A 24,719-nucleotide genomic window follows, 5' to 3' on the forward strand; every position below is an offset into this window, starting at 1 on the left:
AGGCTGGGAACGAAGCTTTAGCTTAATTATGTGCAATTGCATACAAGAGGAGGGAATTGAAAAGTTGTTGTGCATGAAAAAACGCTGAAAAAGAGTTAATATGGCTACCAAACAACGTAGAACACTATGAAAAACGCTGCTGTCTGTCTCTGTAGTTGCTGAAGTATATATCGACAAATGGTAATAAATACTTTCTCTTATCTATGCGTTTCCTTTGAACTTGTCTCATTTTTTCACCTATTAAAAACTAGAACACCTTATCACCAGAAACTTTTTTAAGGGAACCAACCAATCCAAAAGAAAAGAACTAGTTAGCTAGCTAAATAAAAAATAACCAAAAGTCTAGCTAGAGAATCTGAAAAAGTCAGGTAATATCAAAACTGAGTCAAAACGTCAGCGAATTATGTGAGCCATCATGATATGATCATTGTTAAAACACTGATTAACATTTTTTTATATTGGCATCTCAGCATCATATAAACTTGTGAGTGTTAGCTATATAGTTTATACCCAATTACAACTGTCTTGATTAGGCTGTTCAAGGAAATATCCTTGATTGACATCCTCCAACTGATGGTTTAAAATTTGGAAATCTTGAAGTGTTTCAGTTTGCTAATCGAAAATTGCAGCTATATATTGCAATTCTTTGGAAATATGCGAAATTATTCTCTTGAAAAATAAAGTCAGTCGTAAATAAAGTGTTTTTTACGAACAGTCTTAAGGGAAAATTTGGTAGAAGTGCAAAAGTCTTCTGCACTTTTGTTCTTCACGTCTTTAAAAAATGATGTTAGAAATTGCCTGCGGCTACAATCTTTAAAAACTTGCTAAAAATTATAGGAAGCCTGCATGTAAAGCATACATTTTGAGACTAACTTACGTCCAAACCGATATCACCAATTCTGGATTTACCACTTGAGCCACAAAACTGTTTTCTCCATGTATGCAATAATTCTAGTGTCAAACTGAAATGAAACATAAACTATTTCTTCACAAAATAATTGTGTGTAAAGAAATCACAAGATTTTAATAATATTACTTGTGAGTGTTGTTGCAAGGGTTGTTTACCCTAAAAGATTTCTGACTTCTAACAATATATTCCAAGGTTTTTAAAATTATAACAAAAGCTTTGCTAAAAATGTTTTCTATTGGCACTAGAGGATGCAATAAAACTTGAAATCATGTCAGGCCTATCAATAAGAAAATAACACCAGAGCAATAAATCGCTCCCCCGAGGTTACAATAATTGAAACTGGACAATCTGAATGAAAGAATAAGATTATAAACCATATTTTATCACAAAGTCTTTTTTTTATTTTATTTATCTTTTTTTATATATTTTAGTTTCTTTTTTACTGTAAATAATAACAAAGGTAACTGATTTCCATTTGAAATGAATTGATATTGCTCAACCAGAAAAACTTTTTGTGGAATTGGGAGAGCAATTAATGGCTCAGCCTTTTTCTCATTTCTCAGCATTGGACAAGCCTTTGCGTGAGCAAGAACAATTGCTCTCCCCTTATTGATTGGCCTGCATGTACCACAAAACTAACGTTATCCATAGCTTTGTCAATGAAGAAAATGCTAGTCGTGCAGCACATCACACACCCAAATTTCTATGGTGTCATGTTGACAACAAGAAAATTTATATATATTTTAAGGGTTTCAAAATTACAACAAAACCTTTGCTAAAAATTTTGCCCTAGGTGCTAGGTGATCCAATAATATATGTAAAACGATGCAATGCAGTTGCACATTTGCAATAATAACATCCAGAGCTCTGTGAATGAAGAAAAGTCTAGGCATGCACCACATCACACACCTAATTTTTTTGGTGTCCATTTAATTTGCTTTTGATCTTGTGTCTAAATTTATTATTTCAAATGTTCACAAGGGACCCACCACAGGGGAGTGTTACAACAAATATGTTTAGCCAGCATGTGTTTTTGCTTTACAGGAGATGTTGATCCAAAAAATATTTTTTGAGTATTTCACAGCTACAAAATTTGCAATTTTGTTTTGCATATCTAACAAAGTAAACTAAAAAAAACTTTTGCTTCCTGTTGAAATTTCAAATAAAGTCTCAACCACTTAGAAGCCAAAAAAATTGAGTGCTTTTTATGATGTACTTGTGCTTGGAAAATTCTTTCCTTAAATAGGTCCAGTCTGAATACACACACATTCTTTTTTCCTCTATCTACTTTACTTATTTAACTTCTCTGTTTATAGCTTGGAAAAATTATAGTGAAAAAAGTAGTAATCACACCACTCCGTGATGTTTTGGTCATTTGACGGCTATTTTTAAGTAAACAAGACTTGTCTACTTAAGAATGGCCGTCAAATGACCAAAACATAATGGGGTGGAGTGATTACTACTTTTTTATTATACAACGCCACACACGAACGGCTGAACCGTCGTGAAGTGTAGTAATAATTACTTTTTTATTCTCTGTTTATCTAAATGAAAAAGATGTAATACAGTATACAGTTAATAACTTCTCTATTTAATGTTTTCTTTTTATGTTTGATTGACACTTTTAATATGACCCAATAATCTTATTTCTTTTGTTTCACATTGGCTATAATGGGAATGGAAAAGTTGGTGGTTTTTGAATATTTCTTTGTTTGTCTCCATTTTTTGAAGAAATATGCTGAAAAATACCCAAGAAAAATATATATATATATATATATATATATATATATATATATATATATATATATATATATATATATATATATATATATATATATATATATATATATATATATATATATATATATATATATATATATATATATATATATATATATATATATATATATATATATATATATATATATATATATATATATATATATATATATATATATATGTATATATATATGTATATATATATGTATATATATATATATATATATATATATATATATATATATATATATATATATATATATATATATATATATATATATATATATATATATATATATATATATATATATATATATATATATATATATATATATATATATAAAATTGTACATTTAGTAATGCAGTGAATAAAACTAAATCATTTTATTTACTATTCCTTATTGAAAAAATAACATTGATGGTACAAATACCATCATGGCTGTTGGTTCAGGCCGTAATTTTTTGTTTGTTTGTGTGGAACAGAGCTTCTTTATTTCAATGCTGATTTTAATATTAATTGCGCCCATTTTGTTGTTAGAGTAACGTTATGGTAACGATCTACAAATAAGGTAGCAATTACTTGAAATACTGCTAACAAAAGAGAAAAACTCATTTTACTTTTTATCAGTGAAAATAAATACATTATTCTAAAAATGTCCTGACTTCTATTATGCAAATTTTGCATCACTGCTTGTCTACCAAGTTTCTGCTGACCTTCTGTTTTACTGTTAATATCCACTATTATATGTCAGAAAGCACACCCTAGTGTGTGTGCTTTATTTCTGTCGATGGAAGTTTAAAGAGTTAGGAATGAGTTTAAAGATTTTAACAAGTTTAAGTTCTAACTACGGTTCCTGGAATCGGAGCTTTCTGAATCAAAATTGGTTACTGCTCAAACTGGGGTTGTAGGACACACTAAACATTAATAACCAGTATCACACTATTGATGTCTGTCACCTAGAATTATCTCAAATACTATAATGACAAACATGGCATCAGGAACTTGGTGCACAAGTGAAGCCCATTTTGTATTATTTCTGTAAAAAAATGATTTTTACAAGTATTTCTTAGATATATATTCATAAAATATTTATACTGTTGGCTAACCAAAAATTGTTCTTACTATTTTGGAAAAAGGGCAATGACAACAGGAAAATAAATTCAATAATAAGCAAAACACGTTGACAGGTTTCACAAAATGTCACATGTGTATGCTAACATATACAGGCCTGTAAATTTGTGGAGTCTAGGGAAACGATCCATCGTTACCGTGATTTGTAGATGGTGGAAACGATCCAAACGTTTTTTTGTTCCAACGATGTAAACTTTGCGGAAACGATACGTTAACGGCAGTAACGATAAATAAGTGCTTTAAGCTGATAAATAAGTGGAGAATCATTTCATAATTACCCTACTTTGTGACAAGACCTACTCCACAGTAGTATAGTATAATAATATAAATATGTATATATTATAATAAAAAATTATTATAATTTGAAATATTGTCCAAAGACGTTAAAAAGACTGTAACGATTTATCCTTACCATCTTTATTAATCCAGGCGTGATATAATAGTTTACTAGTCAATAAGGCCAGGGGAAAACTCCAATTAGGCAAAATGAACCTATCCACTTTGCCAGTCAAACAGATACAACTTGTGTATTAATAGAATAGTAAAATGCTCATAAGGAGAAATTGAATGTTGTAAATTCTTTATAAATGTATTTAAAATGAAATTGAAAATGTTAATCTAGTTCTAACAATTACTTAATGCCTGCTGAGGTAATACCATGCATTGAAAGCTGCCAGTGTGAATTAACAACATCTGGAGGTTTTTATTGCCTAGAACTGTGTATGTTGTTTACAGCAGTGCACAGATATTAATTCAGTCTAAATGTTGGCCATCTTTTTTTTAGGCCAGTGACATACCCGCTTTTTTGGAGGTGGGTACTCCTGTCAGTGCAAAATTTAAAGGAGCATTTTGTGAAGCAACCATCAAATCTGTTAAGAAGTCGGTCAAGTGTAAGGTTGGTGGGAAACAAATAAAAGTGAATGAAGGCATATAAAAAATAGCAATTTTAATTTTTTTCTTTCCTTTTTATTAGGTTCAGTTTAAAGATGGTAGCGGCTCTGCTATTATTAATGATGAGTTTATAGAAGGGGAACTAAAAGTGAGTTAATTTCCTGTTTAAATTCAATCATGTTTATGGCTTTTTTCTTTACTTCATCAATATAACTGATTATTTTAGTGCAATATGTTAGAACAACAATACACATTGTCAATATGTGTGCTTTTTGATGAAAAGTTATGATAATACATTTTATTTAACATTGTTAAAAAAAATTACCCACCTGTTTATCAGTTCCTAAATTTTTTTAGTCGCTTAGAGAAAGTTTTTTTAATTCTTAAGCTAAATGCATTGGTTCAAACTAAACAAGATGGAGGTGAAGCAAGAGATGCTGTCATACAGAAAATGAATGATCACAGTCTGTATACAGTTGGTAAGAACTTTAATTGACTTAAATTTATAAAAAGTATATATTTTTCTCAATAATTGATGTAACCATTTGCATGTTTGAATAATTAAATTTAGCAAACAAAACCATGTGGATACAGATTAACTTGAATTTTTCCACAAAAAACAAAGCAAAAAAAAAAAATTATTTGCCAGCCCATATGTAAGAGTTTGGGAACTATTTTTGTAAAATCTTGTTAAACCTTGCAAAAACAGTCAAAACATTTAACAATATCAGAACAAATCTTGAGAGGTGGTGTTATAGCATTATCGCATATAAGTTGAATTTTACCATAATTGTATACAAAACTTAAAAATATTTTATAAAACAGTCAAAATGTAATTGTGTGAAGCTTCGTGTCACTTTTTGAGTAAAAGTGACACGAAACCGAAATTTCATTGTATAAAGTGATAAAATCGAATGCAAGTTTAAATATCACTATATATTGCCAAATAAGATTCAGTGTTTTGTTAAGGAAATCTGATAAGTGACAGGGAGAAAAAGTACTTCTGTGAAAAAACGTAATTTAACAATATATAGAGAAGGGATTCACATGGAACAAGAGTTAAATATGTGACCATATAAAGATTAAAATAATGGCAAATGCCAAACATATACCATGTGTGATGTCTTTGTCAATGTTGTTGTAAACAATTAAAAAATGAATTTAAATCACTGATTTAAGCCTCTGACTGAGTAAAACATGTTATATGAGTGGCTTTATGTTTTCAGTATTTGATGATGGTGATGAAAGAACATTAAGGAGAACAAATGTTTGTGTGATGGGAGAAAGACATTTTCAAGAACACGAGGTCAGTTCTTAATGTATAATGATTTTTTATATTTGTTGCTAATTAAGGAATAATATGCAACATTAAATCATTAATGTTAATTAAGTAATTAATTAAGTAATTCGCAACAATAATACTGAAAATTATTTATGTTGTAGATATAAGTGTAATAAACATAATTGCATAGTCTGGCTTTTAAAGTACACTTACGTTTTTTAAATTTAGAACTTGGACAACCTACCACTGACCGATCCAGAGAACTTTTTAACTCCTGTGTTATTAGTAAGTTTTTTTACCTAGATAGATTTCATTGCAATGTTGTATAAGAAAATAACTGGACCCTTCACTGTTTTCTTTTAGTCAAATGACAAAAGACGAAAACGCAGAAGATCACAACCCAAGTACTTTTTATTCTTTCTTTATTCTTTTTGTCCTTTTTTAAGCTGAACACAACTGAAAATTTAGTACCCTTTGATTGCAAACAATCATAAAAGTTAAAACCTATGTAAAATTTTAAAAAGAATCATTGAAATGATCATTCACAAGAGTTATCTCTAGTTATCTCCAGTTATCTCACTTTTTGTGAAAGTTTAAAAGATCATATTTTATAAAAGAAAACAATTGCCTTAAAATTTTATTATTTACAAAAAATTGCACGTTGCACGTCCTATGTGATTAAATCATTTTTTGCAGCTTAGATGAGGATGACTCAGATAGTGATGGTACAAAGCCTGGTAAAAGATGGAGTGAGATTGATAAAGAATATCTTGGAAAGGTAGATTGATTTGTTATAATATCCATACTGCAGTTGATATTTATATTTGGTAGTGGGAAAGTAATAGGCGCATCCACAAATGTACATAGCACTAAATTGCTTATTTTTTACAACCCTTCCTCACACCCTGTACAAACTGTACCCTTCTCCCTTGACCCTCCTGCCCTTGCATACCTACACATATTCACTGTTTGCCCCCCCCCCCCCCCCCCCCTTTAATGAAGAAGATTTGAATCAACGAAATTTAAAAAATAGAGTTATCTATTGTGAAAGCGTACTGTTTACATACTTCGTAAACCACCCTTAGGCTGCAGGAATTATTTTATGTTAATCGAGTAGTGGCCTTATTGTAACTTATGTGAGTTACTTGTTTAGGTCGTATGCATTGAACAAGGGGAAAGGAGAAAAAGTTGGTTTCCAGCTCTTGTAAGTAAATTGAAAACAAGCTGTAATTGATGTCAATTAGTTTGCACAGCCTGGTGGTATCTGCATTGTAACTAAACTCTACCAGATGTCATACTCTTCTTTTGGTATATACCACCTAAGAAGCCACATGGAAAATGTTAATTTCTTTTGTCATCAGAATAATAAATATTTAGGGTCAGATCTTTAATTGATATTTTTGTTAGTTCCATGAATTGTGTTTTCAAATTGCTTGTGTAGGGTTTTGCACTGTGTTATTAATGTTAATCATTGAGATGTTTGACATCATGTCACTGGAAATTTTGTTTCTAGGGCCTAAAACATTTTGGAAATCATCCTGATAACCAAGTCTATGTGCAGTCGTTTAAAGATGGCAAAAAGTAAGTAAAATGTTAATCCCAGTTTTTATGACATAGTTCAGCAGTGAGAACTAAGAAAATGTTTGTTAAAAAGGACTTAGACGAAGCTATTTATCGATTTGTTTATTTGCGTTAAATAAGGGGAAAGTGTTGATAAAATCACATTCATAAAGGTTAGTCTTGGCTCGTAATATTTTTAAACTTTTTTTAAAAAATTGGGTTTTAAATGAATTTTAGCTTAGTTTGCTTAATTAAACAAAACAAAAAAAATCAGAAAATTTGCCAAAAATGTCTATTTTAAAAAAACTGCAAGGCTGCTTAAAAGCAATGGTTTTTCATGAAATTTTTTTTAGCTCATTTGTTATATTTTTTAAAAAATCGGAAAATTTGCCCTACATATTCATTAAAAAAATGCAAGGCTGCTAAAACTAATAATTGCATTAGTAGTATTCCAAAGTTAATCAATGCTCATGTAAGCATCAAGATTTTCTATTATTGTGTCAAAATTCATTTTATAGAATGCTGGTGAAAAAAGAAGATGTGAAAGATTTCTCAAAAGAAAAGGAACCTTTGTCAAATTTCTTAAAAGGAGAAACGAAAACCGACCCAATACTAAGATCAGGTAATGAAAATTAAGTTATTGATAGTATCACCAAAAATGCATTGTAAAAGATTTAGACGTTTGAAAAAAATTGTAATGTGATTTGCTGTTTTATTAATTTATTTTTAAACTGTAGTTTGAACTAGTTATTAATGAGTTTATAAAACTTTTTTTTAAATCTACAAAACATACTTTAGGGTAACCTATAATTTTAGCTTCAGTCAGAATTGTTACATCTTTCCTTTATTGATTCTAGCTATCGAAAAAGCACTAGCATACCACGATCTTGGTGAGTTACCAAAAGGATGGAACATTCTTGATACCATTGATGAAAAGGAAGAAAGCTCTGATGACGATGTGTCTGCTCCCTTGGTCCCGGTTCTCTCCTCTGATGCAAAAGCTTTCCAAGACAATGTATATAGTTTCATGAGTAGACAAGGTAATTTTAACAGCAATATTTGAAAGCATTGATTTTTGTTAAAATTAGTAATCAAATTTTGTTACGTTACTATGTAGGCACTCCACTGACAAAACCTCCAACAATAAACAACCAGGGTGTGAATCTTCATAAACTTTATGAACTTGTACTGGAAATAGGTGGTATGGATGAGGCAAGTAGATTGTAATATATCTTTCATCTCCTCAGCAAAGGTCTTGTTTTAAATGAAAACATAGAATGTTGACGAGTTTGCAGCAAATTAAGTATTCTGCAATATTGATATTGATATGACTTGGCCTTCTCGTGTTAAAAGAAGCCATGGTATTAAGGTTTTTCAAATTATTGAATTTGGTTTCATGATAATTTTGTAGGTGAGTAATCAGCAATGGCGCCATATTTACACGAAACTTGGTTTACGTAACATGCACACCACTGCGTCATATAACATGAAAACGTTATACAAAAGGTAGGGTGTTCTGCCAGCTCAAGTAAACTTGTAATGTGGAAAACATGCAGGAATATGTGTGTATAAAAATGGTAACTTTTGGTTAACACGTTTGAACTAACCGGTACCATCAATTTTTCTCACTGAAATTTCTAATGACAGCGTAACAGCTTTATTTCAGACCCCTAGACACACTACGTGCTAGCCAGACAAAAGTACACGAAATGAATACTGCTATGGGGATGTATGTATGACAGTTGAAATTGTAAGCACCACCTAGTTATTCAATACATTGTTTTGGTTTACATTCAGATACCTTTACCCTTACGAAGAACACTTGAAAAGCTCAGCAAAATCTTCTCCAAGTCGACAACAGAAACCCAAGAGTAAGAGAAACGCAACTAAAGAAGACAACGATAAATCTTCAACGATATCTGAAAGTGATTCCGAGCCTGACAGGCGTCGTACAACGCGTTCAACTAAAGCGATGTTAGATAGGTCGTTTGAAGGTAGTGCAGAAAAGAAAAAACGCCCTAATTTGGCGTCACGTGAGTCCACGGTGGACGAGACAGAAAAATCAACATTGAAAGGATTGTTTCTGGATGTGGATGTGAAATTCTCTGAAGCAGAAGATGTGGATGTTGTGAACAGTCCGGAAACATCTGACACGAGCGAGGATACTGAACATTCCCATGACACCAGAGATCAAGTTGGCAAGTATAAAATGGGTAGTAAGATTGCAATTCGATATGGTAGCGGAAAAAACCAGCGTATTTACAATGCGAAGATTCTCGACGTTGGGAAAGAAGAAGGTAATGGAGAAGTCGTTTACAGAATTCATTACAACGGTTGGAATCACAGGTAACAACGTCGCCTCTTAATAGCATTGTTGATTTAAATTTTACATTTATCTGCTATATCTATAGCTATCAAACGCCGAAACTTTTGACCTCCGCTAAATGAAATTAAACGGCTACTGGGGCAGGTATATATGTAATAAGAGCAAGCACGGTATACAATAAATTTTTAAATCTACATTATCCTGGATAAATGTCAAATCTTTCTTTGTAAGTGACTTGAAATTTTAAGAGCGGTTGTGAATTACTATTGTGCTGAAGGTTTGAACGATGTTTCGATATGAGTTGTACTAAAAAAAATACATGCCTTTTCATCTCTTTAGGTATGATGAGTGGGTGAAGGAAGAGAGAATTCAAGGCTTTTGTAACATTCCAAACAGAAGAAAAAATATTGGTCCACCATTACCAACAGTGAAGGTGTGTTTTGTTTTTTCTTGTGGCATGTTAAATCTATATGGAGATGTGTTCTAGCTTTTTTATGTAATAGTTACGCAACAATCAATATGTTTTTTAAATGTTGTTATTTTTAAAAAACTGGTTTCTATTTAACTTTCTTCTTTAAAACTGTCCTTCTTTTAGGTACCCAAAGATTTGCCACAGAAATTCAAGGCAAAAGTTGAAACTGATGCATTACCTATTTTACCCGCAGAACATACCACCACTGAACAAATGACACCAACAACAACTCCTATTACAACGCCTGTCTCCAAACCGGTCAAATCACCTGTTATTGAAAAGCCACCGTCGCCTCTTAAATCACCCACCTATGCTCATGAGCCACTCTTTCTTTCTGAGTCGACGAAACACGCTCAACACACGAAGAAAACTCTCCATCCCAAAGCCGTAAACGACGCTTTATTCATTCCGGATTTTAAACCCAGCCCTGTGAAGCCTAGAACGACCAGAAATTCCATGCAAGATACGATTTTGTTGAACGCTTTAGTAGAAAGTATTGGCAAGCCGAACCAATCAGCTGTAAACATTCAATCTGGTATGCTTTCTTCCTTAACTAAACCTTTTTAATAAAAAGCAAGTGTATAAAAAGCTCATTCTACAACTTTTGGAGAAAAATCGAAAAATCATGGTCCTATTCTGAAGTATACTATAAAAGCAAGAATTATTTTATGTAACAATTCTTATTTTTAACTGCTACTATGACCCGATCTTTGCAAAATAAGCTTGATCTAAATCTGGGGAGTCAGATATAACAAGCGCATAAGGGCCATTGGAGTAAAAGCCGATAAGGCAGCTAATGGTTATGGGGAACAAGTCGCTAAACTGCTAAAAAAAAAATCATGTAATTTATGGTTTTGGTTTAATGCTACGTCAGTGTAATGACTTCTTGCAATGCAAGAGTAACTTTTTAACAGCCGATTGACAGTTTTTCTTCAGTTTTTACTAAACCTGCATTCATTTTAGATCCCCTAATGAAATCCGAGTCTTCCACCGTAAATCGTCGACGATCTAATCGTCAACAAATAACGTCTCAAAAATCAGATAACGCCGAGAGCGACCTAAGCAGTAAAGACGAAAAGGAAGATTATGGGACCAAAAAAGATGACGTCAAAGAAGAGCCTACGACAAGTACAACATTTTCTGACCATCAAGCAAGTGGTTATGAGAATTACTCTTCTAGTAAGAAGCCATTGCCTCTTGATCCTAAGGAATCGTCCAAAGAAGATTCCGTGAAGAAATGGATCGAAGATTCAAGCAAGTTGATGTCCAAAACATCATTGCAGAAGACGATGGAAGAAGGTCCAAAAATTGAGGCATGTGATCCGAGTGAGACGTCTAAGGTTGACGAGTTTCAGAACAAGATTAGTCAGGACGACGATAAAAAGAAAGGTCGTAAAATGAAAACTAAAAAAGAAGAAAGCAAGCCAAATCGAAAGAGACGAAACGATGAAACGGATAGTGATAACGAAGAAAAAGAAAGCACATCGGCACCTGTCGAAACGATTAAAAGCGATAACAATAACTTACAATCAGAAAAGGATAGAACTTCTGAAACGGCCCAAACCTTAAGCGATTTTTGTAACATTGTCGAAAACATACCTAAACTTCAAGCCTCTGAAAGTGTGGAGGAGAGTGTTCCGGACACACGGAAAGAAAGTAATTCTCCGCAGAAGGATCACGAGAAGTCGCGAAAGAAAAAGCACGATAAAAAACGAAGACGAACTCAATCGACTACTGAAGTTGAAGCATTAAAGAGTCCGAAAGAAAAGAAGGAAAAACGGGTGTCGCCGCCATTGCAATACAACATCGACTTTATGTCGGATTTAGGTAAGAAAATGTGCCGAGTATTTATTACATTTTAAATTCTTCACTAATTTCTTTTGAAAGAATTCTTTGCAGGAAAATTTTTTGCGAACACCCACTCTCCAGAAAATAGACCACAACAATAATTATTTTCTTTCATCGCCTTTTCCTAATATTCAAGTCTTTGATGATCATATTTTGGTGATCACAATTTTATACAGGTAAAACGCGCTTATTTGGTAATCTGTTATTACAGTGGTCTTTAAAGTGAAGATCATGATATAGTGTGGTTGGTTCACTGCTTGCTTATTCACATTCCAGTTGATTTAAATATGCATTGCAAATAAAGTCGTTTTAGGCGTTGGCTGTGCTAGGCTTTTTACTTATTTTTTGTTACTGCTTTATAATTTAGAAAATGTGCTTGCAGAAAAGAATTCTGTAGATCGAATTGTAATCATGCAGTCCCGTTTAAATGCCATGCGAAAGTTATACAGCAAATTACGTACCGAAGTAGCTAGCATCGACCGTCGAAAGAGAAGAAAGCTACGCAAGCAAATGGAAAACAAACAACGGACGAGTGTGTCTTAAATGTATTGCCTTCAGTTTTTTTATCCCTTTGATGTGAATATTGTGAATAGCTGTGTAATTAACAAAAGGAGATGTATAATAGCGTATTGTAATTAAAAAGCCAGTGTATGGTTGAAAATGTCGTACATTTTTTCATGCTTGAAATACACTTGCTGTTTTAATGGGGTAATTTTGGGGCAAAAATGTTTTTTTCGTTTTCAGTTTACACAGGAAACTTCTCGGTATTAAAACAATCAAATTTTTGCTCAGTGGAGTGGATTAAAAGCGTAACTTTGTATTTTTTTATGGCTACAGAGGATTAAGTAGTAATCTGCGCAAAACGTTTGTTTATCGAAACAACACGTTAAAAACACACCAATGAGTTGACAATTTTTAACGTGTAGTAATAATTTATTAACAAACGTTTTTTAAAATCCTGCTTAATGAAATATTTTTTTCCCAATAATATTTATATATATATATATATATATATATGAAAGCAGAATGTGGATATGTAAATATATTTTTGTGAAAGCCACGACCATGTTCACAATGCACTGTATTTTACATACACGCTTTTTATCTAAGTAACATCTAAAAAGTCTTCAAAAAACGAATCTACTTGTAAGTAACATTCAGCCTGTAGTGAGTACAGGAATTATAAAAACAGCATTCGTCTGCAAAGTCCTGTGCTAAAAGCCATGTCAGTTTTATACACAACGACTAACATTTTATTCCGATTTATGCTGACTGAGTAAACACATGAATTTGATCCTTAAATCGTCAACAAGCAACAAGTAAGCAACAAAATATTGTAAAATATTAAAACTTAGCAACATTAAGCCTCAGTCAAATTTGCGTTGCTTAAAAAAAGCGTGTATGTCATGGAGTTAGCGTGCTTACGCCTCGAGTTTAAACTAATCTTCGCATGTACATGCATTAATAAACCACCCTGCGTGCCCCGTCAAGTAAATTTTAAAATAATACCGGGGACTTATTTTATGAGGAAAAAGTAAACACCTTTTCTAGAAAGAAGATGATTTTTGCAGTCCTAGTTTAACTGTTAAATATTGTTTTATAATCTCAAGTAGTGTTTATGTTTCCCTTCTTTGTCACAACAAATTAATTTGATAAACACCCTTCTAAGTGCTCAGTCGAAAGTATGAAAAGATGATAAGGCGCTCGGGCGGTTAATTAATTTATATTTATAAACGCTGTCTTTCTTAAATACCTCTCAAAAAGTCGCTTTTTATTAAAAAAAACGCCCTCTTAAAGAAACGCCCTTTTAAATACGCCCCCTCGATTAAAAAGCTAGTGCATTGCTTTTAAATAAATAAACATCCATAATATTTATTCGAGAAAATATGGTATTTGTAGTTTGTGTTCTTGAATCGAATTTTTCGTCTATATTTTGTCTAAATTTTAACTTTTTTTTCGTTTATTTAACAGGTTTAGATTCTTTGTATTGTTATCTGGTTAACTGTTATTTTCGTCCAGTTTGAAATACTTGTTCTCTGTGATGAATTTAAATCCTTTACAATATATATTATCCGTTGTATTTGAGAATAACAATTTCTGAATATTCTAACTTTTCATATCGTGTGTGCCAAATTCACCCTCCTGTTTATGAAAGAGATTTTAAACAGCAGGTTTTACTTTTGGATTAAAAACTTTTACGTGTTTGCGATAACGAGCAAATCGATCAAAACTTTTTTTTCGTTAGAATAGACGCTCGTGTATGATGAGATTTGTCAATTTTGAAGCCTCCTTTACAGAAGTATTTACTATTTTCCAAAACAACAAAAAGCTGCTCCAGATTTAAAATTTCCTTAGTAAGACTAATAACTGATTGGTGGAAACTTTCTCTTCAAATTTTTTTAATGTTTTTACTCACGAGCGAAAGCGATAAAAAGCAATGTCGGTTAAAAATCTATCGATCATACCATTTTGAGTCGAAACCCGCATTCTGTTTATTTGTTTTAAACGACTCTTTTTTCCCATATGTCACTTGCCTACCGTAAGTATGAGACAGCATGAAGTCGTCAATTCTACACAGCCGGTGAATTTGCAGTCGAATGAGTTAGATAAAGGAGTGTTTAAAACGCACGGGTTGCACTTTTTAAGACGTCCGAGGTACGCAACAATTCCAGTCAGCTTACTACAGGTCGCCAAAGTTTGGGAGGTATGGCCATGCTGGCATCAGCAACAGAGGCATTTTTAAAGAGTTCAGATAACCTAGAATCCTAAGCACTAACAAGCTGTAAGTTGAACATGGTCATGTGAACTAGATAGAAATATCTTACACAATTACTTGTGCCATCGAACTTCAAAATTTTCGACTCGTTATATTTTACGAATGGTTGGAGAGGGGGGCCTGATGTTAAAGTTCGCATTCCCCCGCCCCCGTGAAGAAGCGAAACCGCGATCGGATTCCCATTTCTTGTTAGGCTGTGAAGCGCGTTTTTCAGAACAAAACAAAGATTTGGATAAAATGGCGGCAATGATGGAGGACGACGAAAGTGCATTAAAAGGACTTCTTAACGTCGGTAATATTGTTTTACAACCAGAGAAGATTGAAAGTGCCATTAAAAACACTGTAAGAAATTATCATTTTTTTCTCTATTTTAATTTTTTTTAAAGACCTTAGCATAATCTGAAAACGTTCATAACATACAAATGCATATTAAAAAAACTTGAAATTAAACTTAGATTGTATTTTCCTTACTTTTTGTCGTCAGTCATTTTCTCTATTGCCATGTTAAAATATAAGAGATAAGAGCCGAATACGTTGTAAATAGAACGGGCGTTTTCAGGCAAGTCAGGTGTTTTGAAAATCATTTCAAGTATTTGCCCTAAAAAACCTGCATAGGCCGGGACAATGCCCAAAAACAAGGAACAGACAAAAATATGATCCAAAAAACTATAAAAATTAAAATAAACTTACTATTACGTGGTGGCGAAGTTCTTAAAAGAACTGTTTTTGATGGTTTTTGATAAACTTTACTTTATAAATAACTTATATAGCTAGCTATAAACTTTATTAACTCCTTTCTCTTCAATCGCCTTCTTCCCAACTATTAACCGCATGACGTGTTACAAGGAATTGCATTTCGGGAATGCTCGGGCGAGTTCGGGAAAGTGCGGGCGGTTTCGGGGGACAACCGGCAATTTTATTCAAAAAGTCGCCGGACTCGCCCTTATATATGAAGGTTTTGCAGCTTATTGTCACCCTCCTTCCCATCCAAGAGGGGTGTGCTCTTTATGTGAAAGGTAGCCATTCCAGAGGACCCAAGCATTCCATTGGTGTCATTGAAAAAATTTGGGATTTGTTTTTATTTTTTCTTACATTATATATATTTCCTAACCATTACAGCTCCCAAAATGTCTTTTTTCTTGCGCTTTTCTGCTGGTATATAATACGGAAGTTACGGAAATTAATTTTTTCGGCTATTTTCCATTCATCCAAACCATATTTTAATGGGTTTTTTTTCATGCGGAAAATGATTATTTAGCCATCATTTGAAAGCCACCCTCAGGATATTTTTAATTATCAAACTAATTTCGGTCAAATTCCGGGATATTCAAAATACATACTGTTTAAACTGTTTATCATAAAGATTTGAGAGTGATTCCTATTTTTTTTCCAATGAGCCTTGTTTCAACAGCTTTAGTAAAACTTCATATTTTGGTGTGCATTAGCTATGAAAGTTACACTGTTTTACAGCCACTCTATCCCAGATTTATGGTCCCCGTGACTTAATGTCAGATTGCGAAACAAACTACATCAACACCCAAAATTTACTGACTTTGTTGGTCTTTGTGAAAAACTTGTCTATTAATCCTCTAATAAAATTTCAACCCTTGTGCTTCCCAGAAATGTAGCCATCAAAATTATTTTAATGTTTGCCTTTTTCCACCAAAATGTGTAAAACTAAATTTTTTCTTGAAAATTTGCAACTAGAAAACAATGCTCCAAAATATACAAATTTTGCAGATATTTTTGCGAGTTAAAACCGAACAGAATTTTTTTTTGTGAGTTAAGGCTGATGATTAGCAAATGTAAAAGTTACTGAAAATTAGAGGACATTTTTTATATTTATATAGGTCTTTCCATTTATTTTGCAAATTTTCAGGAGTTAGGGCAAAAATTTCTTCCTTGAGATTTTTTTTAAACTAAACTTTTTGTGACCCATATTTTGACCCATACACATTTACTTTTGTTAAATCCTTTAAAACAAAAAAAATGTTTTTAAAAGTTGTTTGTGTATAAAAACAGAATAATTTGCGGTTATTGTGATAATTAACTTTTTCACTTTGAAAAACATTCTTATTGTTAATAAAGAAAGAAAAAAATCGATGTTTTGAAATATCAAAAGAAAAATTATTTGATCAAATTTCTCTTTCCCTCCTAATGTGTATGGGGTTATCAATTATTATCTTTAATTCATTACATAACACCATTCCCCAGCCTGTTTAATGCATCATAACCAATGTAGTACCACTCACATTGTTACATAATATATTCAATCTTAAGACCTCACCTATTCATTTCCAATAGTACCAAAAACCTTCATGTAACAGATAATCAGTTAAACTGTGAGTGAACTTGTAAGTCAACAGTCAAGAAATAGATTCAAGATGTAGATCATACAATAAAATAATTTGTAGCAAAAATGATCATACCGACCCCCCTCAGTCATTTTTTTGTAATTATTGAATAGCCCCTATGTAATAATTAGACTTGGCAATTACATAATGACACCAAAATTGCAAGTCAGTCCTATTTCCACTGTGATGAATTAACAGTGTACCAAGTTTTATAGGAAAATCATTTGTAGTTTGTGAGTAATCTATCAAAATTTAGCTGTGAACACTTTGTACCCCCACCCCAGCCTCTAGATGGTAGAATCGGACCAAACTTCTAACAAAAACACTCCACAGAATGTTTACCTTCCCTGAGTCAAAAATTTTGAAGTTATTCGTCCATTTAACTACACTTGTTATAAAAAATTGATTTTCAGACCTTGTCCAAAACCTCAATAAAAGGTTTAGTCATTGTTTACTTGGGTAAAGATTGTATAAACAAATTGTTTGTTTTAAAGTCAAAAAACATTTAAATTCACAAAATTCAATTCCAAGTTTTAGTTGCTAGGCCTCTGACAAACTATACTTAGGACTTAAATTTGTGCCATGTAAATTGTTATTTAGCTAAATTATTTTCCCAGCAGAATTGTTTAATTTTAGTCCATTTATTAGCAATTGGTAAAAATTTTGGCAATTTTGGGGTAATCATTTAAATCTGCTATTGTTTATATGAAAAAAGTGTAATTGTGTTCCTAGGTTTGAAATCATTATCTACCAATCACATGGTCAAAATGTTTATGACAATGCCATTGGTTTAGCTTGTGCAAGACTTTTACAAATATAAGATATGGACAGGAAACAAAAATTGCAAAACCAGTAGAAAAAAAAATCGTCAGAGCTTTTCTAATGGCTAAAATTTTGTCATTAAAGGATGTACCAAAGGACTCTTGATTCATAATTTTGTGAAACGAAGTGATGGTCAATGACTCATTTTGTATGTAAATGGCTTGATGATTAAGCAAAAAATGTAAGCCTGGATTTTGCTTTTTACGAAATTATAGGTACGAGAGTGTCCAAATAGGGCAAGAAACATGCAAGATATTGTGCTGGAAATATTTGGGTACGAGAATCTTAAGAATTGATGTAGATGAAATAATTGTTCTGCTTTATCCTGCTTTTACCTTCATTTGGCAAATGGACAAGTTCATAAATTTTTCAGAAAGTGTTTATGAAAAATAAGAAAAATAAGTTAAAAAAGTAATTTGGTTTTAGACTTAGCATTATAGTCAGACGTTCCTGAATATGAAGTCCCTGTTTCATAACAGCAATAGTAACATAGTTATTATTGTAGGAACAATAAATTAGTAAAAAATTAACAAGCACAACATTTTAAAATTGATAAAAAATGCTCTAAACTCCTTATTATGTATTTTGCTTTGAATTTGATGTTTTTAGAAACTTTTTGAGCAATTTTTAATTCCAGGGCACAAAATTGATAAAAATATGACACTTCAAAGCTACAAAATTGTTAGGTTTTATCAGCTTGTGACCCCAAAACAAAAAGAGACAGATAACTATTTTTTGTAATTATTTTATATGAAAATACGGTTAACTAGAACAGTACTGAAATATCCTATGTAAAGCAAAAATGTGATAATTTATTAACAAATCTGAATCAGGACTTTCTTCTTTGTAAATACTCCACTTCTAGTTATTTTGTTATCAAATCCTGTCCAGAAGCATTTCAACACTTGCCTTTGTTAAAAAATAAACTGCACTCTACATCTGACCATTTAAGCACTCAATACTCAATGTGTCTAACATAACAGTCTAGAAAAACTTAAAAAAGGCAATAATAAAGTAAAGTTTGGTTGTGTAAATTGTTGTGTAAGATTTTATCATTTTAATACCCCTAAAATTGTTTTTAGGCATTATTAAATAAGACTTAATGCTCTTTACAAAATACAGGACATCTATCTAAATTAAAAACTGAGTTTCATTTTGACATTTCAATAATTTTTGTGTGTTAAAAATTTATCAGTATATTGTTCAAATACTCTGATAAATTTATGTCCTGCAATTTTTTTTAGTAGATATACCATTAAAGAGTGCTTTAAATAGGATAAGGACATTGAAAAAACAACCAAAGAATTGATAAATTACTAACAATGTTACTTTTTTATCAAAATCATGTACCGCAGCAGGTGTTTTTTGGTATTTTGACTAATTTAGCTTTTGAAGAACAACTTGTCAAAATTTTTGATTTTTTGCGTGTTCTTTACAAATGAAGGATGCTTAAGGAATGTTTTTAAATCAATAGAAATGTTGCTTAGCAGAACTGTAAACAAATTCTGAGCTCGTCAAAACACATGTCAAAAAGTAATTGTGTCAACCCTTGGTTTGTGTGCCAGTCAAGAACTGTTCCCTTTTTTCTAAGGAAATCAAAATAAGCAAACAAGGATGCGTGAAATAGTGATGCAAAAAAATATGGGCAAGTGAATTTTTCCATGGGCTAACAACTAGTCGTATTAGGTATTGCTAACACTAACCTTGTTTAGAAATTTTTCATGTTTTTGTTTTAAGTCCACCTACACAAGTTTTGTTTATAAGCAACATTGGATTTTGGTCAGATGTCAAGTTCCCAATTTTTCATATTCTGCAGTTGCTAAATTTTTTATATTCTGCAGTTGCTAAAGTAAAAAGGTTTTGAATCTGAAGGTTGCAATAAAGAAGTTATTGTAGTTTGTTTTCTTGGTGGAGTTTTCTTTCGTTTGTTTTGAAAGTGTGTCTCTTTCTATTTTGCCAACAAATAATTTTTGTGTTGCTTGTGCTTTTATTTGTACACAACTTAAGTTATTGTCAAGTTTTGAGAAACTCTCAATTCTTTCGTTACAAACGGCATTAAAAAATACTTCGTTTCAAGAAATTTATCAAGCTCCAAAGAAGTACAAAAAAAATTACAATTCGATTTTCATTTTTGGCAGATCTTTCTCATCGTCAATCTCCATTTCTTCATCAACGTCGTCGGGGACGTCACCATCTTCGATTTCTTCGTATTCTTCATAACTTTCTTCAGGTTCTTCTTCTTCTTCTTCTTTTGTTTGCGCGTAACCTCCTTTCATTTTTTTCGGTTGCGACTTGTGCCCTTGTGGTGTGACGATCACAGCATCATCATCTTCTACCTCGCGGTCTGGATCTTCGCGACGATGATACTCGTACGGCGCCAATGCGTCTGCAATAGTCTTTGACGTATCTGAAATTTCGTTTTTATCTCCAGCAAGTTTTTGCCAGAAATTTTCCGCGAACTTCAAAGTACCGCCTATGTCTTGGTATACTTTTAAAAAGTCTTTCTTCTGCAAAACACCATTGTTGTTACTTTTTATGTTTTCAATTGTGTCAGTTAAATCTTCTGGCAACAATACTGAATATTCGTGATTGTAACTTCCAGCTGGCTCGATAGGAAATAACCAGGGATATAACGGTCGAATTTGAGCACGTGTCAAATTCTGAAGGAACTCTGTTGTCATTTTTTCTTTATCTCCACCAGCTATGTCCAGTAAATAAGCGTACATGTTCTTAGCTTTTTGGACCATAAGTTCTTTGTTTTTTGCGCCACTTTCGTGTCCTTGGTACACCACCTGGAACGTGCTTCGTTTTGTTACATATCCGGTTGTTGCGTTGATTAATTGTGGTAAGTCCTGTTTGATCGCAGAAATTTCAGAATTACCCATGGGCATTATTCCGTAGCCTGGATACTGCAAGTCGACATCGACTTCTGACAAAGGAATAGAAACCACTTTTTCAGGACATTCGCTGGTATTGATGTTTTTCCGTTCGTTAAACTGGGAGAATAAGAAGGCAATGGCTTTGTTAGATTCCCCATACGATTTCACCTGATGCCACATTTGACTTGGTAGGTAGAGACAATCGCCTGCGTTGATTGTTGTAAACTGCCATTCAGGTATTTTACCAATATCAGGATATCTTTTAGCATCCACCTAGTGCATGTATAAAGAATGTATGAAGATGAAAATTTTGTGACTCGAAACAAAGAACTTGTAAATATTTGAAATTACCTTTTCAGGGTTAATTAGAGAGAATCCACCATATCCTGCATCCATTGGTCCTTCCCAACTCTGGTAAACGTAATCGTTATATTTCAGCTCAATTAGTTTCCACTCCTTCGTACCATTCACTACACAGTTGACGGTATTAAAAGCATCCTTATGAAGAATGCTGTTTCCCCCCTTTCCTTTCTTTCCTAAGTCACTGTTGATCCAGATATCAATTTCGACGTAGTTTGTGAAGAATTCGCCGCACGACATACTGGGCAACACGTGCACGTCATTCCACATGGGTGTGGGCAGATCAGAGACGACGTATTTATCTGCACCTTGTCTGTATTCGTTCAAAAATGTCTTTAGGTGATCTCGACCTAAACAAACATCACCGACGGGTATTCTGCCACCCTTTTCTTTCTTTCCTTCAAGTCGCATTTCCATATCACCATATCGTTCTGTTAAATATTCATCCGTCCATAATTTGTAAGCAGGCCAGGATTTCACAACGTTTCGAAACACGAGGGGTTTCCTTGGAATTACGTACTTCTTTGCAAAGTCTTCCGGTGAAATAATCCCATCAGCGAAAGTTTCGTCGACCTTATTCGCTTCGATGTGACTGCCTAAAGGCTTCATGTGCCATAGTGGAAGTTCTGAAGCATGCGTTTGCAAGACGAAAAAACCTAACAATGTGACACAACCGTACATGTTTTCTCTTGTTGAAAACTTGCGTTTTTGTGCTAAGCATGTAGTTTCGCTTCAATTATATATCGGTCGTTACTGAGTCAATTACCCTCAATCGTAGTGTTTTTAATTTAAACTTTCAAAATCGCGTATTGTTCTTTAGATGGGACAGCAAATTTTTATTGCTCTCCATTGGATTCATATTTCTGTTATATTGGCAAACTTTAATTTAAGAAATTAAAGTATTTATAAAAAATTTGCTCTCCTTCGTACTTCCTTGTGTGGTTATTATGATGTTAATCTAGTTCTAAATCTTTAAAATAAATATCGCCGAATGCCACTTCCTTTTTTTCCGCAAAAATAAACAAGATATTCAAATATCTAGGAGCACATTTTTTTTAAAAAAAGTTTGAAATCTCCAGGATTATTTATATCAAGAAGATTTTTCGTGACGTTTTCAGAGGTTGCCTGACCTTAAAAAAGTATTCGTTTTTCATATCATAAATCTTACTATAGTGTATTCTGATTTTTTCATTAAAATTGGAGAAAAGCTAGCAAAATTTAATTCTTGGTTGTTTACAAAATCTTTCAACACCCGTGTAGGAGAACCTCTGAAAAGTTTAAGCCAGTTAAAATAAACATCTAGAGGAGAGTATTATCAAAAAATGATTAAAGTCCTATTAAAAAGTGCTTTTGTATTTTAGGATGAAACCTGGACATACCTTGTACGATGGAAAGATATCTGGCTACACGAAGCTCTGTGCATGAATTTTACCGACCTAATTGAAGAGTACTGGCAAGAACAGAAAGGTATAAGTCGTGGCAACAAGTATGAGCTGGATGATGTGATAACGCATGAAGAGCAAGCGGCAGGTGAAGATCAGACAGAATTAGAGGCTACGTCAGAAGATCTTGTGGTGCCAGTAAATCTAGTTGCTAGCGGTAACGATAATGGCGCAACAGAAATGGCTGCCAATGAAATTGAATCGGGCGAAAATTTAGATCAAGTGGTGATGGGTGTAGACTTCGATGTGAGTTTATCTGAAACGCTGGATGAGGGAAACAGTAAAAGTTTTTTACAAACCATGAACGATGCTTCCGCAGGCGCTATCCACGAGAACGTTATCGATAGTAGTTTTAACTATCAATCCAGTGCTACTGTTTCGAAACTTCGGAATGGCGTCATTCTTTCTAAAGCTACTACATCGGCTTCAAAAACATCATCGAATGTGAAGAAAAAATACAATCCTGTCGAATGTGACGTGTGTCACAAAGTGTTGTCCAGTCGGAACAGTTGGAGGGAACATCGGATTACGATGCATTTAAAAAACGGGAAATTTCCTTGTGATCAGTGTGATAAACGCTTCACACATAAGCGTGCGTTACTTCTTCATCAAGTGATGCACACCGGCGAACGAAATTATGTATGCGAGGAATGCGGCAGCACGCACAAACGCCAGCGTGAGTTGCACTTACATATACGCGACATGCACACGAACACGCAGAACTTTCGTTGCGACGTTTGTTTTATGTGTTTTAAAATGAAAGGGCAGTTAAAAAAACATTGCTTTACTGAGCATAAAGACACTGTTACTTCTTGCATCGTTTGTAAACATAAACTTACAACTCCTTTTTCGATATACACGCATTGCTTGAAACATTACGAGCCGAAAGAGTTTACCTGCGAACAGTGTGGAAAGGCCTTTAAAAGTAAAGCAGTCCTTAAGAAGCATCTTCCGATACACGATCCAAACAGAAAGCCTTTTAAAGAATGTCCGAAATGCAACAAACTTATATATTCTCGATCACACTACTATGAGCATGTCCAAAGTCATGACCAGAACACAAATAATTTGATTAAGTTCCAATGTGACTTGTGCGAGTCGTCGTTTCAACATTTGTCAAGTCTGAAAAGACACGCGCTTCGTCACAGACCAGGAGGAGATTTAGAACATCCTGTAGAGAATCCGTATTTAAACATGCCGGAGAATGAACTTCCGTCATTGTGTTGCCGCGTTTGCCGGAAGTTATATACATCGACGTCGGGTTATTATGATCACATAAAAAGATGTCCGCAAGGTGTACGCACAATAGAAACTTGTCCTTTGTGTGGTAGAACTTACTCGAGTAAAAAAACATTAAGAAGACACATGAGGCAACGTCATGCGGACGAATTTGTTGAAAACGCTGAGCAGCCTAGGCACGAGGTTGTTTGTGAAAATGAAGGAGAGGTGGACGAAACAGAAGAAATTGCAATTCAAATTATCGCTTTAGCGCCATCTGTCGAAGAGAATGTTGTCATTGAAGGAGAATTTCTTCAAGATGACAGTCAAATTATCGAGCACATAGTGCAGTGAGAAGAAAGCAAGATGAGGTTCCGAACGATTTTGTTTCTACGTTACTAATTACTTGTGTGTATTTTTGTTATCTTAGCTTTTTTTTTTTAGAGAAATAATTTCCTTTCGTGTAAAAAAAATTTTTTTTGTGGTCACACACGATAGCGAAGTAACCTATGAATTGGGCCCGTCTGCCCCTACGTCACAGCTTTTCTCTGGATCTGCTCGTTTCTTTGCATAAAGTTAATAAATGCTGGTGGCATTTCTGGATTTTGGAAAAAAAAACTAATGTCACCATTTTGGGGATAAATGCAAAAATTTACAGTACAGCTCAT

At 33.2% G+C, this 24,719-nt stretch overlaps 3 protein-coding genes across 3 annotated transcripts; 2 read left to right on the top strand and 1 right to left on the bottom strand.

Annotated features, from left to right (window-relative positions):
• The first annotated feature begins 23 nt into the window (after nucleotides 1-23).
• Nucleotides 24-12,861, top strand: LOC130657995 (AT-rich interactive domain-containing protein 4B-like). The gene is made up of 19 exons (XM_057461017.1): nucleotides 24-180; nucleotides 4,606-4,716; nucleotides 4,795-4,860; nucleotides 5,101-5,191; nucleotides 5,939-6,018; nucleotides 6,223-6,279; nucleotides 6,358-6,398; nucleotides 6,691-6,772; nucleotides 7,148-7,198; nucleotides 7,508-7,575; nucleotides 8,073-8,176; nucleotides 8,412-8,594; nucleotides 8,672-8,766; nucleotides 8,966-9,060; nucleotides 9,352-9,900; nucleotides 10,220-10,313; nucleotides 10,476-10,887; nucleotides 11,316-12,179; nucleotides 12,568-12,861. Exons 1-19 carry the CDS (start codon nucleotides 178-180, stop codon nucleotides 12,741-12,743), a joined length of 3,222 nt encoding a protein of 1,073 aa, XP_057317000.1. The 5' UTR covers nucleotides 24-177; the 3' UTR covers nucleotides 12,744-12,861.
• Nucleotides 12,862-15,063: 2,202 nt separating this feature from the next.
• Nucleotides 15,064-24,636, top strand: LOC130656449 (zinc finger protein 468-like). Its single transcript, XM_057459305.1, has 2 exons — nucleotides 15,064-15,318; nucleotides 22,753-24,636. The coding sequence occupies exons 1-2, from the start codon at nucleotides 15,079-15,081 to the stop codon at nucleotides 24,403-24,405; spliced, it is 1,893 nt and encodes a 630-aa protein (XP_057315288.1). The 5' UTR covers nucleotides 15,064-15,078; the 3' UTR covers nucleotides 24,406-24,636.
• LOC130656451 (uncharacterized) lies at nucleotides 20,223-22,134 on the bottom strand. The gene is made up of 2 exons (XM_057459306.1): nucleotides 21,383-22,134; nucleotides 20,223-21,304 (listed from the first exon to the last, which is right to left on the bottom strand). Exons 1-2 carry the CDS (start codon nucleotides 22,070-22,072, stop codon nucleotides 20,264-20,266), a joined length of 1,731 nt encoding a protein of 576 aa, XP_057315289.1. The 5' UTR covers nucleotides 22,073-22,134; the 3' UTR covers nucleotides 20,223-20,263.
• Nucleotides 24,637-24,719: the final 83 nt, after the last annotated feature.

The sequence above is a fragment of the Hydractinia symbiolongicarpus genome, chromosome 9 (genome assembly GCF_029227915.1).
Source record: "Hydractinia symbiolongicarpus strain clone_291-10 chromosome 9, HSymV2.1, whole genome shotgun sequence".
Lineage (NCBI taxonomy): Eukaryota > Metazoa > Cnidaria > Hydrozoa > Anthoathecata > Hydractiniidae > Hydractinia > Hydractinia symbiolongicarpus.

What these genes read in the sequence shown, in the direction of transcription:
- LOC130657995 (XM_057461017.1), top strand. An exon ending in AAATAGGTGGTATGGATGAG is followed by an intron (nt 8,767 to 8,965) that starts GCAAGTAGATTG and finishes ATAATTTTGTAG; the next exon opens with GTGAGTAATCAGCAATGGCG. An exon ending in CGACTTTATGTCGGATTTAG is followed by an intron (nt 12,180 to 12,567) that starts GTAAGAAAATGT and finishes TTTATAATTTAG; the next exon opens with AAAATGTGCTTGCAGAAAAG.
- LOC130656449 (XM_057459305.1), top strand. Translation starts at nt 15,079, where the DNA reads ATGGTTGGAGAGGGGGGCCTGATGTTAAAGTTCGCATTCCCCCGCCCC. An exon ending in AAAGTGCCATTAAAAACACT is followed by an intron (nt 15,319 to 22,752) that starts GTAAGAAATTAT and finishes TTTGTATTTTAG; the next exon opens with GATGAAACCTGGACATACCT.
- LOC130656451 (XM_057459306.1), bottom strand. Translation starts at nt 22,072, where the DNA reads ATGTACGGTTGTGTCACATTGTTAGGTTTTTTCGTCTTGCAAACGCAT. An exon ending in CTCTAATTAACCCTGAAAAG is followed by an intron (nt 21,305 to 21,382) that starts GTAATTTCAAAT and finishes TACATGCACTAG; the next exon opens with GTGGATGCTAAAAGATATCC.